This window comes from Amblyraja radiata, chromosome 20, assembly GCF_010909765.2.
Source record: "Amblyraja radiata isolate CabotCenter1 chromosome 20, sAmbRad1.1.pri, whole genome shotgun sequence".
In the NCBI taxonomy this organism is placed as follows: domain Eukaryota; kingdom Metazoa; phylum Chordata; class Chondrichthyes; order Rajiformes; family Rajidae; genus Amblyraja; species Amblyraja radiata.
In genome coordinates, this window is record NC_045975.1 from 21,076,226 (window position 1) to 21,096,285 (window position 20,060).

Sequence of the window (20,060 nt, forward strand, 5' to 3'; positions counted from 1 at the left end):
CTGTGACATTGCTACCAATTGACCCCATGTGATTGATAGAGGTTGGGATTGAGTATCCTGGCTGGGTCATCTCTCTCCTCTGCCTCTCATCCGTTTGCATCATTGGTTTTGTTTTCATTCCCATGTGCCCCAAAGTCAATTTTTCATACGATACGATAAAACTTTATTCATCCCCGAAGGGAAAATGGTCGGCAACACACAACAAGGTACACGAAAACTTGAAATTAAAAGTGGAAAAAAAAAGAAAAGGACAAGCGACTGTTGGCTCTGCGCCTAAACCAGAACAAACAACCAACAAACAAACAAACACAGGCTTATCCCCTGGGCAGAGGATTCTAAAACTAGAGTGCCCCCCCTCCCCCAGACCGGGTCCCCCTATCTTCTCCCACCGTCCCTCACGGCGGTGCCCCCACGCCAGGTCCTCCATTGTTCTTCACGGTGGTCCCCCCCACACCAGGGTCCCCATTGTTCTTCATTGCGCTCCCCCCAGGCTGGGTCCCCATTGTCTTCCCCTGCCCCCTTCACCCTCGGCCGCCGATGCTACCGTTGCCGCCGAGGCCACACCAGCACCGAGGCTCACATTGCTGCTGAGGCTCCCGCCGCCGCTGCCGAGGCTCCATTGGCATAGACAGGCCTCGCCGCCCGGCTTCTCCGCAGTCCCCTGGGAGGTCTGTGTGGTGAGTCGGGCCATTCCAGTCCGCGGCGCGGTTGTTCGGTGGGTGGATCGGGGCCCCCGCAGCTCTCAGAGTACATTCCCGCCTTGCGTGTGCGGCTCTCCGGGGCACTCCCACCGCGGACGCCTACTAGTTTGCATTCCCCACTTTCCCTTTTCCATTGCCTTCTCCACCTCTCTAGCCTTGTTTCTCATTCACCAAGATTATCTGTATCTCAGAGCTGAAGGCTGAGTCTGTTATAATTTTGTTTTTGTTTTCCACAACATTTAACCTCAAAGGTCCTCAAACTTTTCAGAACCATCTTCCACAGAATGAGCATTTCTGGCTTTGTTTATTTTATTGTGTGTTGACATTTTGAATATGATCCTTTAAATAATGCACCAGTGACCTGCACTATCTTGCATGGATAATCCCTTCTTAATAATTCACAACAAAAATGAATGCGTGTGGAGAATTTTAACCTAATAAAAAATCTGTTGAAAAAATGATTGAATAATATTTATAGTCTGACTTCACAAACAGTTGCCTTTCTTGCATTTTGATTCTATAAAGTGTTGTAGGGTTAATTTTCTGCTTATCCATTGTGCAGAAGAAAAGTGCTTTCCACTTTTTTGCGAATTAAACATAAGGCATTTTTTAATGATTGATGTAATTGTGCTCTCCAGAGAAAGCTATTAAGCTGAGACTTGCCAAAATTGACCACACCGCAGTACACCCTCACCTACTAGATATGAAGATCGGCCAGGGAAAATATGAATGTGGATTCTTCCCAAAACTACAGCCAGATGTGCTCTCCTCCTCACCAGCCTGTAACAAGTAAGTATTTCTGATATCTTCAGCTGTACAGTGAAATTATCCTACTATACAGTATTGTAATTCAGTTTAGTTTATTGTCATGTGTACCGAGGTACAGTGAAAAGCATTTTGTTGTGTGCTAATCAGTCAGCAGAAAGACAATACGATTACAATTAACCCATTTAAAGTGTGTAAATGATAAAGGAATAACATTTAGTGCAAGGTAAAGCCAGCGAAGTCCGATCAAGGATATTCCGAGAGACATCAAAGAGGTAGATAGTAGTTCAGCACTGCTCTCTGGTTGTGGTAGGATGATTCAGTTGCCTGATAACAGCTGGATTAGCTCGACTCCAGAGAAACTTGACGCAAAGTCACAATGCCGTGAGATTCTGAAGTATCTTGGCTGTTTATTGAAAAAAACTTTTTTTTTTCACTGCGGGTTATCTATTGATTGATCTGGCCAGTTTTGTATTTCATGTTTTATTTTCGTTATATTAACCATATAACCATATAACCATATAACAATTACAGCACGGAAACAGGCCATCTCGGCCCTACAAGTCCGCGCCGAACAATTTTTTTCCCTTAGTCCCACCTGCCTGCACTCATACCATAACCCTCCATTCCCTTCTCATCCATATGCCTATCCAATTTATTCTTAAATGATACCAACGAACCTGCCGCCACCACTTCCACTGGAAGCTCATTCCACACCGCTACCACTCTCTGAGTAAAGAAGTTCCCCCTCATGTTACCCCTAAACTTCTGTCCCTTAATTCTGAAGTCATGTCCTCTTGTTTGAATCTTCCCTATTCTCAAAGGGAAAAGCTTGATCACATCAACTCTGTCTATCCCTCTCATCATTTTAAAGACCTTTATCAAGTCCCCCCTTAACCTTCTGCGCTCCAGAGAATAAAGACCTAACTTATTCAACCTATCTCTGTAACTTAGTTGTTGAAACCCAGGCAACATTCTAGTAAATCTCCTCTGTACTCTCTCTATTTTGTTGACATCCTTCCTATAATTGGGCGACCAAAATTGTACACTATACTCCAGATTTGGTCTCACCAATGCCTTGTACAATTTTAACATTACATCCCAGCTTCTATACTCAATGCTCTGATTTATAAAGGCTAGCTTTTAGATGGTTCAGATTAAATTTGTATCAAAGAAAATAGCAGAGGAAGTAAAGTCCCAGTGGAAACCAGGAAGTAAAGGGGTTTGAGTAAATAAATGAAACTAGAGAATCTAATAAGCCTAAAAACTGATAAATCCCAGGGATCTATGAATGAAATGGCTGTGGAGATATTGAATGTTGTGGTTGTCATCTTCTACAGTTCTACGTGTGGCATATTTGGATTTTTTGTAAATGAACTAAGTTAGAATACAAGAAATTTGGTGTAATGTGTACGGAGAGCTGATCAGTAGATAGAAAAGAGTTGAAGCCTCAGTCTCAGATGAGAAGGAGATGGTTGGGATCTGGAAAAGTAAACAACAGCTTGGGAAGATTAGTGGTTATGGGTAAAAAAGCGGCTAGACAAGGGAGAAAAGATAAAATTGACAGATTCCACCAGGCAAGATAAAACTGAAATCAAACGGACTTGCATGTGGATCTGGAGAGGAGATCGCCAGAGAAGATTAAATAAATAATGGTCAGAGGAACATGAGTTTCAAACATGATTGTAAATCTATGTTGTCTCTGCTCACTCACATTATTTTCTAAGTCTGTTGATACAACATGCTTTACTATAAATCCCAGTATTCAAGAGATGATATTATCCTGAGAATCTTATCAAACCAATAGAGGACAAGATTCAAGGATTGGCCAAATTACATTGAAGAAATGCAACCTCCTCGCTGGCCCATTAGAAACTCTGACCCATGACTGCTCAAAGTGGAGAAGTATTCTGTGTGGTAGTGAGAGCACTCCGAACCCTTGCACTTGCTTGCTCTGTCAGACACCTCCAGAATCTGCTTTGTGCATTGGCCTTAATGGCCACATTGCAACTCATAGAATCGGAGCAGGCTTAAGTCACCCTGTGCGACTGTATAGAATACAAAACTGTTGGTCAAGTTAAATTAAAAAAACAAATTGCTGTTTTGCCACCTCAGGGTAAACTCAAGCCCCTTGTGTCTATTTTCACGGTAGTGAGTATTTTTTCTAATTCTCTGACATTTTTGTTGTTGGCTTTAAGAATATTTTTAAGTTTGTAGACGAAGCAAGTAGAGTAGAATTTGTTTCGTTTTCGAGATACAGTAAGTCCGTGCTGACCAGCGATCCCGGCACATTAACACTATCCTACACACACTAGGGACAATTTATATTTTAATACCAAGCCAATTAACCTACAAACCTGTACGTCTTTGGAGTGTGGGAGGAAACTGGCGATCTTGGAGAAAACCCACGGGGGGAACGTACAAACTCCATACAGACAAGCATCCGTAGTCAGGATCAAACCCGGGTCCCTGGAGCTGTAAGGCAGCAACTCTACTGCTGCTCCACCGTGCTTCCCAATTTATTTTGGAAATGGTCAGAATTCTCCAAGAGTTCGCCATGAACAGTTTGGACAAGGTCAGAGGCCAGGGGACGCATGAGGGTGGAGCAATAATATAATTGCTGAGTATTTTCTGCATTCATTTAAATGAAGCGTACAATTGTGTGTCTTGATTCATTCCTATAATGTGCTTAATCATTTAAAAGATGGGTGAAGAGAAGTGCGCCAGCCCAGTGGAGGCGAAGGGACAGGCAAAAACAGCACACCGAACACCTACACTTGGATAATGATCAAAGAGAGGTTAGTCTTTTCAATTGTAGCCTTTCACTTTCAATTTGAGACAATATTTGGCCATACTTCTTCAGGCATTCTAGTTTACTTCACATGTTATCAACAATTGCAGCAGGATCTTGATCAGTTGAGTCGGTGGGCTGAGGAATGGTTAATACAGAAGTGTTGCATTTTGAGAAGTCAAACCAGGGCAGAACCTTCACAGTAAATGGCAGGGCTCAGGGGAGTGTTGTAGGGCAGAGGGATGTCTGAGTACAGGTACATAGTTCCTTGAAAGTGGTGTCACAGGTAAGGCGATCAAGAAGGCTTTCAGCACATTGGCTTTCATAAGTCAGAGTATTGAGTATAGAATGTGTGAGAAAGAACTGCAGATGCTGGTTTAAATTGAAGGAGAGAAGGAATGGGTAACATTTCGAGTCGAGACCTTTCAAGGGTCAAGACCTAAAACATCACCCATTCCTTCTCTCCAGAGATGCTGCCTGTCCCGCTGAGTTACTCCAGCATTTTGTGTCTACTTATTGAATATAGAAGTTGGAATGTGAGGCCACATTTGGAGTAGTATGTTTAGTTGTGGTCACCCTACTACAGGGAATATGTTGTTAAACTGGTAAGGGTGCAGAGGAGATTTATGAGGATGTTGCTAGGACTTGAGGGTCTGAGCTCAGATCCCTGCTGAAATCCACTCCTCCAGTTAGAATAACACCCTTCCACCACAACCTCTGTCTTCTTTGAGTAAACCAGTTCTTCATCCAAAAAACCTAATCGCTTAATCCCACTTAATCTTCTGGATGAGCCTACCGTGAGGAATTGTATCAAATCCATGATAGTAATTATGTGTTCTCATGGCTCTCTGATCAGTGTATACACTGGCACCTTGAAAAGCAGTTGCAGAATCTAAAGGTAATAATCAAGATTTTTGAAGAAATTGTTCTGGTATTTCTGGTTAAAATTGCTTTTCAGTCTGAGTATTTTTCAGATTTTTGAAGTACTATTCAGGAACATAATCATTACTGTTTAGCTAGCATGTTATATTATAGATGTGTATTATGAAAAATATTTGGATTGCTGATTATATGAAGTCTTAAACTTTCCTCCAAATCATCATGTTGGTCCATTTCACCTTTAAAACAAACCCCCATCTTTTCTCTGAATGGAGATCTGTTGAATTACAATATGTGAACTGCTGGTTCTGTTCACGTTCATTTGTATTACAGGTACATTTTTGTTTGATTGCAGAAATACATCCAGGAAGCTCGGAGTCTTGGCACAGGTGTGCGTCAGCCCAAGTTATCCAACCTCTCGCCATCAGTAATTGCACATACCAACTGGAAGTTTGTTGAGGGTCTGCTGAAGGAATGTCGTAACAAAGTAGATACACTCTTGTTGCAATGTTTTCCCTTTCCCATTGGAAAGCACTGACTGTGTCTGGGGGAACGTTAACCTTTTTAACAGTGCTCCCAAATCAAAGTTTTTCACATGCAAACCTAGATTTTGAATGTTGTCAGATTATAATTTTTGTAGCGCAGCTCTATAGTGCCTGTGCATGCATTTCATGATAGTAATTAAATGCAGAAAGTATGCTTCCTTCCTCTTCCCCAGCCTGATTGTGACCAAAACTCAAACAGTTTTCTTTACTGAAAAGACATGTTTATCAAAATTGGGATATTTGTGTTTGTAAATCAACAACCTGCCGAAGTACAAAATAAAGAATTTAAAACAGTTGGAAGAGTAGGTCGACACAAAATTCTGGAGTAACTCAGTGGAACAGGCAGCATCTCTGGATAGAAAGAATGGGTTATGTTTTGGATTGAGATCCTACTTCAGACAGAAAGAATAGGTCATGCAGCCATTTGAGCAATCTCCTTCATTCAGTTAGAGAAAGGCTGGTCCAGTTTTTGGCTTCAACATCATTTTCTTGCACCCTGCCCTTTTTGGTTCCAGCGTTTCTCACTGTAGCTGCAATATATTCAATGATTCTGCTTCCACGGCTCTGGAGCATGAGATGCCAAAGATTCATGATGCTCTGAGCGAAGAAATTCTAATTTTGTTATATGTGTTGCTCCATATTCAGAAGCTATGTCCCGATGATCCCTTTTCTCTTGGTTTCAATACCGTCAGTTTTCTTTAGACTCTGTTTGTTTAATGAAGATCATCTGTTGTTCTTCCAAACTCCAATTTACCAAGACTTGTACCTTTGCATCATCAGCGAATTTGGTTGCATGCACTCATCCTTGATCCAAGACTGTAAATAACCGCTCCAAAGAATTAGAAGTTCTCAGTTTTTCTTTTTTAATTGTCCGATATTGTAAGCTTGAGTTGTTGTTTATTGATCTACAAAATTTCTCTGTTGCAGACAAAGCGCATGTTGGTGGAGAAAATGGGGCGTGAAGCTGTGGAATTGGGTCATGGGGAGGTGACCCTCACAGGAGTGGAGGAAAATACATTAATAGCCAGCCTCTGTGATTTGTTGGAGAGAATATGGAGTCATGGACTACAGGTCAAGCAAGTACGTAACCAAGATATGGTTATAATATATAATTACTGTACTGTACACTAATAAGACCTTTTTCGAAATAACTGATACATAGAATAAGACTCGATTCTGCGTGAAATATTTGTTGATCCAATGATACTTTATCTTGATATGATCTTGCGTGATGTTGCATCTGGTAATTTAAAAGCTACATTGATTTGTACCAATAGTTGTTAGGCTATCTAGGAGCTAATTTAGGAATGCAGATTTACAGTGATTGACCAAGGAAATTTAATTTTTCAGTTACGTGGAATTTTTTACTGATGGGTTGATTTCATTTCCACGCCCCTGTGTAGTTTGTGGAAGCCATAAATTAAAACTGCACGCTGTTCAGGGAAATAGACAACAGACAATAAGCAGGGTGCCCAGTTAGTAGGATGCAATAGGGGTTTCTTTGGGTATATTGTAACCATTTGAACTCAGACACTTGGAAGCTGAAGCTGGTTGTTATAAAAGTCTTTATTCATTTAGAGAAGGAAACATTCTCTTGGAGACCTTTTTAGTAGAATCCCAAACTCAAAATACATCAAGTTTATATGTTTCAAACACAAAGACAACAATTAACGAATAATATGCTAACCAGCATCTGTAGTTCCTGCCATCTGTAGGAATCGTGTGTACAGACACAAGGAATCAAGGAATACAGTTTCAATGGCATACAAAGACAGCAAGAAACAATTGACTCCAGTTTCGCTAGCTACAATTACCGTTTTGAGTGTAGGCAAGTTTGCAAAACCACATATTTACAATGGTACCATATTGTCGATTCCAAACAGCTTTGCTGGGACACAGTTATTCATATGAATAGTCTAAAAGCTTCTGAGGACGGAGAACCCAGATGCCCCAAATTAGTGTTTATAGGGCCAAGTTTCTTGAGTACACAGATACCCCAGTTATCAATAGACAAATATGCCAATGGCATCGCTTGACGTGCCAAGTGACAAACAAGTCTGGCCTGGAAGCTTCCTTCATCTCCATCACAATGGTTTATCACGGTCCTGTGAGTAGGCAGCCTGCTTGCAAAGCTGTCCTTATAATTTGTAATTGAATACTGCTTTTAAAGTACATTAGAAAGATATTCTGAGGACTGGTTGTTATTTTGAATTAATGGTTGCTACCTTCTCTTAATTTCATAACCCATAAATAATCCCCAACCGTATATTCTTCCTTTGCACTTTGACCATTAATTTCTTTACACATATAATCAGTGTGTGTGTGCTGCATATTGAAGAGGTTATTCTCGACCACTGTCCATGACATGGATAATCTCGGTCCTTGTGTTATAGTTAGAAGTATTACGCTAGTTTTAGCATACAGTGATGTGGTAATGAATCAAAGATGACTTGTAGCTGTGAATTTTCTTGCATTTTTCTGATGTTAATCCCACCGCTATGTCTTGTCTTTTATTGGTGAAGTGATTCCAATACCATTGCAGGGTCAAGTTGAAACTTCGTGTGTATTGGAACAAGACAAAAAATTAACAGAGATTAGGAAAGCTTCTAGGGTTTGCTGGCTTTCTATTACAACATTGAGTTTATATTTAACTGCAGCAAATTTTCAAATGCTTAAACCTAAAAAAGATGCTTCCTATTATACAGGAGCTAATTGGCTTTATTGTAAGCTGCTTGTAATATTGATCTAGCCTTCTAATTATTGCCATTTAAAGTTTTCTTAATCTGTGTGATGTTTCGGGTCAGGACCCTTCTTCAGAATGACGATGTTTTCTTCTCTGAGGATTTAAATTTTCCCTTGGTTTGTCCCTTAAATGCAATGCTGCTTGGCATGAGGTATTTTGATTCGGGTCTTGTTGAAATTGCCTTCCTATATCTCTGATTACTGGAAAATGCTTGCATATCAAGCAATCTTTGGTCACCATATTGTTGCTGGTGAATGAGTACCAGTAGATGGTGTTCTATTAAATTCCTCATTATCTGCGCAGACTCGGTTCATGTGCAGTAGCTCTTTCTATCCAGCAGAGGATAGATGTTTTATTGTGCTCTCAATGGACTTGGTGTGCAGCTCACCTTTTGGAAATCACTGCTTTGAACAGAAGAATGATTTTCCTTAAACATGAAGAGAAGTCGTGGTTAAAATGTTGTGTTCATTGTAGGTGAAGCAGAATCACATTGAATTGTGAACCATTATCCATTTAACAACTTGGGTTGATTGGCTGTAATTTGTAATGTATTTTTTTTTCTAATCTACAATTCTATTTGAGATCTATGATAGCTGCCTAAATAGAGGTTAAATGCTACAAAAGTGTGAATTAACGAGTGATATAGCGTGGAAACAGGCTCTTCTGCCCAACGTGCCCACACCGACCAACATATCCCATCTATACTAGTCCCACCTGTCTTCGATTGGCCCATATCCCTCTAAACCTATCCAATCCATGTACCTTTCTAAATGTTTCTTAAATGCTGTGATAGTACCAACTTCAACTCCCTCCCAGTCACATTTGTTCTATGTTATCCCATTTTCGCTCTCCCTCTATTCTCCCTATAATTCACAGAGGCCATTTATCCTTCAAACCCATACGTCTTTGGGATGTGGAAGAAAACCGGAGCACTGAGAGGAAACGCGCATGTTCACAGGGAGAACGTGCAAACTCTACACAGACGGCACCTGAGGTCAGGATCGAACCTCTAGTCTCTGGTGCTGTGAGGCACCAGCTCTACCGCTGTGCCACTGCCACCCTGCATTAACTCATCTTGGACCTTGCTGTGCGCAAGTGATCCAGTTCCAAAAACACATTTTGTGAGAAAAAAAATGCAGCACCATGTCATTTTGTCTCAGCTTTCAGCTGCCACTGAGCCCAAACACATGGAGTTGGGCTGTTAGATGTTCTGTTGCTTTTACTTGTTGTGACTTTTTGGCAGGGTCCATTACAAGGTAATAAACTATTCTTTTCTATGGCAATTATTGATGCCATCTTGATTGTATTTTAGTTATTCAGCGACTATTTTGCAGTCCTTTTATACGTACGACATATCTGAAATGTGTGGTGTTAAAACAATCACTTCCTCTGCTGCCCCTACCCCGGAGTTCTCAATGTGTTATTAAATATTGATTTTTTTTTTAAACAAATCACTGGCTACGCAAGCCAAGAGTGGCAGCATCCAGAAGTGAGAGTGCTATGAGTTCCATAGACAACCTATACATAATTGCAAGAGAATCGTGTTGGTAATGTGATGATGAGTAAGAAAGAACTGCAGATGCTGGTTTAAATTGAAGGTAGACACAAAATGCTGGAGTAACTCAGTGGGTGAGACAGCATCTCTGGAGAGAAGGAATGGGCGACGTTTTCAGACTGAAGAAAGGTCTCGACCCAAAAACGTCACCCATTCCTTCTCTCCAGAGATGCTGCCTCATCCGCTGAGTTACTCCAGCATTTTGTGTCTGCCTAATGTGATGATGAGGCAGACATCACATCTGTACTGGAAATGAATGCACCACCTTGTATCCAGCAGCATAGGTTTCTTCAAGTTGTAGTCTTCTGATTTTTTTTTTTTAACCATGTTTACCATATTTTCTATTGGAAAGTTGTCCTGTTGATTGACGTGCACTGTACCAATGTTACATCGCCCACACTATATTTTCTGATAGGGTAAATCAGCCCTCTGGTCTCATCTGTTACATTACCAGGAGAGTAAAGAGAAAAATGAAGCTTTGCTTGGAACCACCAGCAGCCCAGGTAAGATGTTTTCAAATCTTTGAATATATATATTTTGCCCAGAGTAAATTTCCATGCAGGAATTCTATTGAACACTGACCTAATTCAGTATGGCATTTCTCTGGATGGAAAAATTAAGATGGACCCAATGGTGTCCTTAACCATCTAAAAAGAGAAAGATGCACAGATGTATTGGATGATATATTTTCTTTTCTTTTGGTAAGGATAATAGTGTACGTCATGTTTTTGGGACAATCTGACAGTTGATGTTCAGTTTTGGAAATGCAGGACTTTTGTTTCCAGATTCTTTGTATGAACAGGATCAAGTTCTCAAAATACCCTTTAAAAATCACCACAATAACATGCTCACTGAAATAAATTCACATGTATAGTGTCAACAAATCTAGGATGTGCGGTGCGGAAATGAAGCTGTAGATATGTTAAAGTCGCAATTAGCTTATTTCTTATTTTGTCTTTATTCAAAGGATTCATCCACGATCAAGATAGGAGGAAAATTGATAGTTCTTGCATGCCTCCCTTGAAGATCTCTCTCACACGGGATATGAGGTGTGTTTATTATCGTCACCTGCTGGGTTTTTTTTAATTATATATTTTTTGGGAGTAAGTTATGGAGTCATACAACACAGAAGCTGGCTCTTTTGGTCCACCTTGTCCATGCTGACCATCAAGTACCCATTTAGATTAATCCCTAGCACTTTACCCACAGCCTCAATGCAATGGTGATTCAAATGCTGGACTACATCGCTTTTCTGCATGAACTACCTCTAGTAAAAGTTTTATAACTTGCCCCATACTGTCATCTGTAACTTTTTTTTACCATTCACTGACAGGAATGGTGTATCTGAGAAGAGGAGAACGAAAATTACAAATACTGGACCGGTTTTTGGATCTTAAGATCAATTAACCAGATTTTTTTCCTTTGTGTACATTTCACGCTTAACTGTGGCAAGGCTACCAGCAAAATCAAGGACCAGTCTCACCCCAGTTACTCTCTCTTTTAACCTTCTCACACCAGGCAAGAGATGCAGAGATTTGAAAACTCATAACCCTACATTTAGGGATATTCCCCCCCCCCCCCCCCCCCCCCCCCCCCCCCGGTTATCAGGCAACTGAACGGTCCTTTCATCAGCTGGAGTGTGATTCTGACCACACACCCACCTCATTGGAGATCTTTGAACTATATTTAATTGGACGACTTTATCTTGCACTAAATGTTCTACCCTTTATCCTTGTACTTTAAACGGTTTGATTGTAATCATACATAGTCTTTGACTTGACGGTACACAAACAAGAGCTTTAAATTATCCCTCTGTAAACTTGACAATAATATCTAAACTAATATAAGATAGCTATGCAATGCCATCTAATGGGCAGTTCAGTCTAAAGGACTGTATTTAATAAACCAAAACATTTGTTTATTTGCTGTGCTTTATATTGTACTTAACCAAATGTGACATTAAATTATTTTCTCATTTAAATTTGCCAATCCTTTCCTCGTTGAGTTTTTTAGTTTTAGTTTAGATAAACAGCATGGAAATTGAGCTTTTTGGTCCACCGAATCCATGCCGACCATCGATCACCCCTTCGCTCTAGTTCCATAATGTCCCATTTTCACATCCACTCATTGCACATGAGAGGCAATTTGCCGAGATCAATTAACCTAAAAACCTGCAAATCTTTGGAATGTGAAAGGAAACCAGAGCACCCGGAGGGAACCCATGCAGTCACATGGAGAATGTGCAAACTCCACACAGACAGCACCTGAGGTCAGGATTAAATTTGGGTCTTCTTGGGTGCTATGAGGCAGCAGGACTATCAGCTGTGTGCCACCTAAAAAAATACAAAGCAAGCGTTTTGCTGTCCATTCTTTATTGTCCTGGAAAGAATACAATTGAACGGCTGTCATTGCAGACTGTTGTCAGGGGAGAGGGAGGTACATAGATAAGATAGATAAGGAAGTATGAGGTGTGAAAACATGACAAGGGAAATGAAGCTCAAGGAAAATGTAGAATAGATCATTGTTAGCTGGGAGAAGTTAACTACAAAGCAAACAGAGATAAAATGTAGTTGGAGACAGTAAGACGGGGGAGTGGAGAGGGATGGAGAGAGGAGGGAAAGCAAGGGTTACTTGAAGTTAGAGAAGTCAATATTCATACCGCTGGGGTAACCAATGTTTTTTGGGGCACTGTGGGCAGAGGAAAGGATGCTGGATAAGCTGTTATAAATGGAGCAACTGCTCTGTTACAGATGTTGTTGAAATTCCTGAGAGTTGTTAGAGCTGTATTTATCCAGGTATGTGGAGGATCTTCCATCTTGAATTGTTCCTTGTAGCAATGGTGGATTTCTGGAGTCGGAATAGAATGCAACTCAATCACTGCAGGATACCCAATCTCTAACCTGTTCTTGTACTCACAGGATTGTGTGATACAGTTACAGTTGAATGTCAACAGTTGGTGATTACATTCTGTCTCACTGCTGATGGTCTTTTCCGGACAGTCGAGATGACATGAATGTTATTTCCACCTGTCAGCTCAAGCCTGAATATAGTTGCGATAATGCTGCATTTCACCATATACTGCTTTGTACTTGCATATGGAAGTTGACACTGTGGAATCATAAGCTAACATTCGGCACAGTAGCGTCGTGGTAGAGTTGCTGCCTTACAGCGCCAGAGACCTTGGTTAGATCCGGACTACGGGTGCTCTCTGTACGAAGTTTGCACATTCTCCCCGTGACCATGTGGGTTTTTCCTAGGTCTCAGGAAACTAATCAAATCGGTTAATATATGCTGTGGCAGTTGTGTAGGTAAATTAGTATTTCGTGTCATAATTTCTAGTCATAAAAAGAAAAAAATGCTTTGCTGGGCAGCCTGCAATCGTTAGATTATTTATAAGCAGTCCCTCTTCCTATAGTAATTGATCTATTTTATAAAATCTACAATGATGAATACCTATCAGAACCCATTCAGATAATAAATCTATGCCATGAAGTCAACTTGGGCTGGAATGTGTTTCCTTATTGTCTGAATTTCTTTCTATTACAGGCATATTCAGAATATTGGTGAGATCAAAACTGACGTGGGCAAGGCTCGAGCTTGGGTGAGACTTTCGATGGAAAAGAAACTGCTGTCTAGACATCTCAAGCAGCTGCTATCAGACCATGAGTTAACAAAGTAAGGAATATAGCGTGTTATAATTGCAAATTAGAATCTAGCCACATGATTTCTATGCTAAAGGGAAACTTAAACTCTGATATTTTATTTTCACCGCCAAGTTTACACTTACAATAAAAAATCTCACATAAGCTTCGACTATATACTCCGGTAATTCTAGTTTTGATTCCACACTAAGAATTGTGAGAATTTTATTAAAAGGAAGTAGGTCTTCTTGATTTAATAACTGGGTTAAAGGTGCTGGTTACCAAAATGAATCTATTATCCTGGGAAGGAAGAGGGTGATGATGCGAGGTTATATGCTGGGTTAAGAAGTGTACCAGTGTTGACTTTATTCAATCTGATCTATAGTGGAAATGTCGTGATGGATAAAAATAGGCAAGTTCCCGGTAATATTATAGAATGGCAATCTGAATACATATTCATTGACTGTATAACTCTGCTCATTTGCATGTGCACGTTTTATGAATTCCAAATTTTCTAAACAACAATCAGTTAATCTCTAAGTAAGTATACTAGTTTGCCAGTTGGTTATTGCTAACTAAATTGCTGAAACAATGGTTGATGAAGTACCTTTCCTTCTCTCCAGAGATGCTGCCTGTCCCGCTAAGTTACTCCAGCTTTTTAAGTCTATCTTCGGTTTAAACCAGCATCTGCAGTTCCTTCTTACACATTGTACAAGGAATGGTTGTTCTGCCCTTGTAGTTATTGAAGGATTCTTTGGAGACTACATCTCATGGTCACAATCATTTGCTTTTATACAGATCAATACCTGAATGTGATCGGATTGTAATATGACTACATTCTGCAGCAGTGCTGGTTAGAAAACATTCCAATGCAGCTGTCATCTCTGTCACAAAAGGAAAACTACATTGCTTCGGCCTTGATAACAGGCATATCCGAAGCCTTAATCACGATATTGGTGGCTTGGAATTAATTAGTTTGAGTACAGGTTCCTCCCCATCTTACAAACCCATGGCTTGTGTACAGCAGCTGCATGCAAACCAACATATGGGAGACTAGTGGGATGGATTTGCCTGTTGCTAAGGTGTTAGTCATTTTCTGCCATGTGGGAACTCATTTTGTGGCCAGAGGAGGCTTGCATTAATGAAAAATAACAAATATTCATATCTGTAGAAACAAGGAACTGCAGATGCTGGTTAATACACAGAAGCTGATCCGAGAACCTCTCTGGAGAATTCAATGACTCAATGATACTTTATTGTCACATGTACTTAGGTACGATGAAATTCTTTGCTTTTACATACAATACATACAATACACAAAGTACACAAATAGTCGCTATGTTTCTGGCACCGACAAAGTTACAAAAGTACTCATTAGAGTCATGTTGATCCCTCTTTGTTTTTAGCGGTGCCACAACAGGTCTAGCTGGTGTAGATCAGCTGTATCGACACCTAGATTTAAGGTGAAACAATTCAATCTGAAGAAGGGTTCTGACACAAAATGTTCCCTGTCCTTGTTCTCCGGGGATGCTGACTGACCTGCTAAGTTACTCCAGCAGTTTGTGTCGTTTGCGGAATGTAATCCGTACATAAGTCGAGGAGTGTCTGTGCTGCCTTCCTTTAAACGATCATTCACCTTGTGTATCAAAATCCATGGGCATACTGCCCTTACATTTAATTGCATAATATGACCTTTAATAGTATCAAGAGACATCCTAACATATTGTTGATATTTGGTTGAACTTTTAAATTATCTTTCTTACGAAGATATTCTTATTTGAATTTATCTTTTAATTTTAGAAAACTTTATAAACGTTATGCCTTCCTTCGCTGTGATGATGAGAAGGAACAATTCTTGTACCACCTCCTTTCATTCAATGCAGTGGATTACTTCTGCTTTACAAATGCATTTACAACAATCAGTAAGTGAATGATGACAAAACCATTGGATGTTTGATTTTAACAGTTATTGCAACAAAGCGTTTTTCCACTATTTTATATAAGCACATGTTCATATTTCTTGATGTGCATTAATATTGTGATTCATACCTTTGTGACAAAAGTTACGTATAACTTAATTGTTTTCAAAATCATTACAGTTCATGTGATCTGCAACTCTATAATAAAAAATATCGTGTTGCTAAAATCATATTTAAATTTGAAGCAAATTAAATCATCATTGTGTTTACTCAAAGTTCAGATCAACTGGAGTTCACAGAGGTTTTTCACCTCTTTCACCATCCCTCATCTGTGAATGATGTAGGAATTAGTTTATTGCTGTAGGATATTACCAGCAGTTTGTTGAAAAGTTTCTAATACTTGCTGCCATCCATCTGCAAAAATGTAAATTATCTTCCTTTTTACTAAGATCAGGTGCTTGGAAAGTTCTTATTTCTCACATTTATCCGATGACGAAGATTCAGCCCCAATTTTATGGTAAATTGGTATTCTTAATTTAATAACAACATTGCAAGGGACTCAAAACATCCGAAGCCCATGAGGATGATTTTTTAACTCCATTATTGATCATCAATTTGCTGTACTGAAGCATTTTGATATACAACCCCCTATCTTCCCCCCCCCCCCCCCCCCCCTCCAAGCAATTGGATTGGCTTTTCTCCTCATCTTTTTTACCTTGAAGTTCTAAGTTGATAACTTCTAAGTTATCAACGAAGAAGCAACAAAAACAGTGAGTCTGGGATTTTAGAAAATGATGGAGGAAATATTTCCTCTCTTCAATCAATGTGGATGAAGGACATTAAAATGAAAATTAATTTTCAATAACAAATTTATTGCAGAAAGAAATCGAGCAAATGAAAGATTGGAATAACTGAAAAACAGCGAAGGATGGAAATCCAAAACCTCTTAAAAACTACTTAATATATTTAGGAATGAGACGGCTATTTGAAATGCTCCATTTTATGCTGAAGTGGTTTATTGCAGGATTGTAAATCTCGTTATTCTATAGGTGCTTGGTAAATGTCAGCCTGGATTTCTAATAGCTATTTTAATTGACACGTAATTTAGCAAATTCTGAAAATCTTTAAAATGCTGAGGGCAAGCTGCAATTTTATGTCATGAAAGAATCTTCCATGCTACCAGTTGCTGGGATATTTCCAAGTTAATATGTTGAGTGTCATTAAACCTGTTATTATAGTGGCTACACATCTTGGGCCATTATCCAGATAAAAGCAGAAAAAAACATTCCCCATTTCTTGCACAATGCAATTTAAAGGTACTCTATGCAGGTTGTTTTATGTACATTATAAGGTCATAAGTGATAGGAGTAGAATGAGGCCATTTGGCCCATTGCGTCTACTCCATCATGCAATCATGGCTGATCAATCTCTCCCTCCTAACCCATTCTCCTGCCTTCTCCCCATAACCTCTGACACCTGTACTAATCACAAATCTATCTATCTCTGCTTTAAAAATATCCACTGACTTGGCCTCTACAGCCTTCTGTGGTAAAGAATTCCACAGATTAACCACTCTCTGACGAAATAAATTTCTCTTCTTCTCCTTCCTAAACGTCCTTTAATTCTGAATTATGTGTTTCATATTTACAGTGATTCCATACCATGTGTTGGTCATACCCAGTAAGAAGTTGGGTGGCTCCATGTTCACAGCAAATCCCTGGATCTGTATCTCAGGAGAGTTGGGAGAGACTGGTATCTTACAAATACCCAAAAGTATCCTTGAAATGACATTTGAGGTGAGTACACAACACAGCGCGGAAACAGGACCTTTGGCCCACCGAGTCCGCATCAACCAGCGATCCCTGCACATTAACATTATCCTACAGATACGGGATAATTTTACATTTATACCAAGCCAATTAACCGACAAACCTGTACGTCTTTGGAGTGTGGTAGGAATCTGAAGATCTCGTAGAAAACCCACGCAGGTAACGGGGAAAATGTACAAACTCCGTACAGATAGCACCAGTAATCAGGAGTCTCTGGCGCTGTACTTTGTTTCGCTTGTTCTCTAAAACTGTTCACATTGCAGATTTTCACTTTCACAAAAAGCAATAAAGAGAGTACATCTGGATCGGTTCAAGTGATGGCAGGTTTGCTGTATGACACAAGATTCATAGACCAAGCCCATATTCTCAATAGTTTAGAAAAATTAGATCTTATTGAAACATAAATTCTTATAGAACTTGATAAGGTAGATACAGGGATGATGCTTCGCCAGACTAATGTATCGAAATTAATAAAGACTAATAATTTTAAAACTAATAAATTTACATGTGGGTTATTATCTCAGAATGAGTGGGTAGGGCAATTTCTTTGAGGGTGGTGAATCTGGAATTCTCCAGTCTTATGACCAAACAGACTTTGGGCTATTGGGTTCATTCAAATTGAAGGTCAACAACTTCCTAGATGTTATGATTTTGCAGGGAAATATTGCAGGGAAATGGGACTGCGCTAGAAGATCAGTCATTATCTTAGCTAATAGCAGAACAGATTCAAAGAGTAAAAAAGGGGCTATTCATGCTCCTAATTCTTAGGGAGTCTTAGAGTTGTACAGCACAGATGCAGGCCCTTCAACCCACTTCATCCATGCTGACAAATGCCCCATCTAAGCTAGTTCCATCTAGTTGCATTTAGCCTACACCCTTCAATGCACAAAAGGGCATTTGTTATCCAAATACATTTTAAATGTTGTTATAGTATTTGGCTCAATTACTTCCTCCTGCTATTTGTTCCATCTACCCAGCACCCTTTGTGTTGAAAATTTGCCCACAGGTCCCTATTAAATCTTTCCCCTCTCACCTTAAACTTAGTCTTTGATTTTCCTGCCCTGGAAAAAATAACTCTGCATTCACTCTATCCCCCTCATGATTTTATGCACCTCTATAAGATCTCTCCTTGGTCTCCTGCTCTCCAAGGAATACAATGCTAGCCTGCTCAACGTCTCAATATAGGTCTCAATAGGCTCTCGAGTCCTATCAATATCCTCGTAAATCCTCTCTGCACTCTTTCCAGTTTAATGGCATCTTTCCGATAGCAGGGTGACCAAAACAAACGCAATGCTCCAAGTGCAGCCTCGCTAATGTCTTTCACGACTGTAACATAAAATTCCAAGTTCTATCCTCAGTCCCCTAACTGATGAAGACCAGTGTGCCAAAAGCTGCCTTCACTGCTCTATCTACATGCAATGCCGGTTTCAAGGAAGTATGTGCTTGTAGCCCTGGATCCCTTTGCTCTACAATGTTCTGCTGGGCCTGACCATTCACTGTGAAAATGCTACCCTGGTTTGACTTTAGTTTAATTCAGATACAGTGTGGAAACAGGCCATTCGGCCCACTGAGTCCACCTCGACCAACAATCACCCATACACTTGTTCTATCCTACACACTGGGGACAATTTATAGAAGCTAATTAATGTACAAACCTGCACATCTTTGGAATGCGAGAGGAAACCGGAGCAGCACTGTGTCACCCAAAATACAACATCTCCCACTGAAATAAACTGCATTAGCCATTCCTCGACCCTCTTGGCAAACTGGTCAAGATCCTACTGTAATTCCTGATGACCATTATCACTTTCTACGGTACCACCTATTTTAGTGTCATCTCCATACTTACTAACCATGCTGGTTGGCGTGGGCAAGTTGGGCTAGAGGGCCTGTTTCCATGCTGTATGATTCTATGACTATGCCTTCAATGGTACTTTTTGTGTCACACGTATTCATTTTTGTATACACTTCAGTACAAGTATCACAATGCATAGTCACGTAGATACATCTTAGACAAACATCTTAGATGCAGTACAAGTGTATAGTAGTAGTACCCTGAGACCGTATACAGAGTCGCCAGATTTGGTGCCATTTTCAAGTTCCATTTGATGTAGGTGTAGAGTTCTTAACCTGACAATGAAGGCCTGTTGTCCTGGCAGCGTTACAGGGTCGCCTGGCCAAGCGTAGCTGTTGGTGTCATCTACCATTGCTCCATCACTCTGTGCCACTGCAGGCCGTGTCCGGTCCACGCGCTAGGCCTCTTGGAGCGGTGTCCGGTCTAGCTGAGCCCCCGGTAGTGGCCCATTCCACCGTCGAGGCCCTGCACTGCCTCCCGCAACCGGTCTGCATCCCTGCCCTCTGCCCGGCTCCAACTCACTCCTCTCCAGTCCAGGGAGCGAGCAGGGGCTGGGCTCGGCGGCACCAAACCATGTTGACTATCCTTGATCAATCCCTGTCTATCCAATCCATATATGTTTTATCCCTCAAAATCCTCTCTACCAACTGTCCTACCACAGATGTTAGGCTTGCTGATCTATATTCACAGGTTTTTCTTTGCATCACTTCTTAAATAGTGGCACAAATGTTACAGTGACTGTCCTCAAGACATCTCCATTAACTGTCCAAGTTCCCTAGTCATCATGTCTTTCTCCATGGTAAAAACAGGAGAAATACTCATTGCGGACTTTGGCCA

General features: G+C 40.3%; 1 protein-coding gene across 7 annotated transcripts in view; it reads left to right on the forward strand.

Moving 5' to 3' along the window:
• dennd5a (DENN domain containing 5A) overlaps positions 1–20,060 on the forward strand; it is a 90,565-nt gene that overhangs the window by 55,150 nt on the left and 15,355 nt on the right. For 4 of the 7 annotated variants that reach the window (XM_033038969.1, XM_033038970.1, XM_033038972.1 and 1 more), the window contains 10 exons: positions 1,340–1,490; positions 4,171–4,264; positions 5,492–5,623; positions 6,609–6,761; positions 10,395–10,482; positions 10,947–11,028; positions 13,526–13,654; positions 15,421–15,542; positions 17,190–17,335; positions 20,033–20,060. The exon at positions 20,033–20,060 is cut by the window's right edge and continues 44 nt beyond it. In XM_033038969.1, coding sequence (XP_032894860.1) covers positions 1,340–1,490; positions 4,171–4,264; positions 5,492–5,623; positions 6,609–6,761; positions 10,395–10,482; positions 10,947–11,028; positions 13,526–13,654; positions 15,421–15,542; positions 17,190–17,335; positions 20,033–20,060 — 1,125 coding nt within the window. The remainder of the gene's footprint in view (positions 1–1,339; positions 1,491–4,170; positions 4,265–5,491; positions 5,624–6,608; positions 6,762–10,394; positions 10,483–10,946; positions 11,029–13,525; positions 13,655–15,420; positions 15,543–17,189; positions 17,336–20,032) is intronic. The other 3 variants (XM_033038971.1, XM_033038973.1, XM_033038975.1) reach the window with 1 other exon arrangement.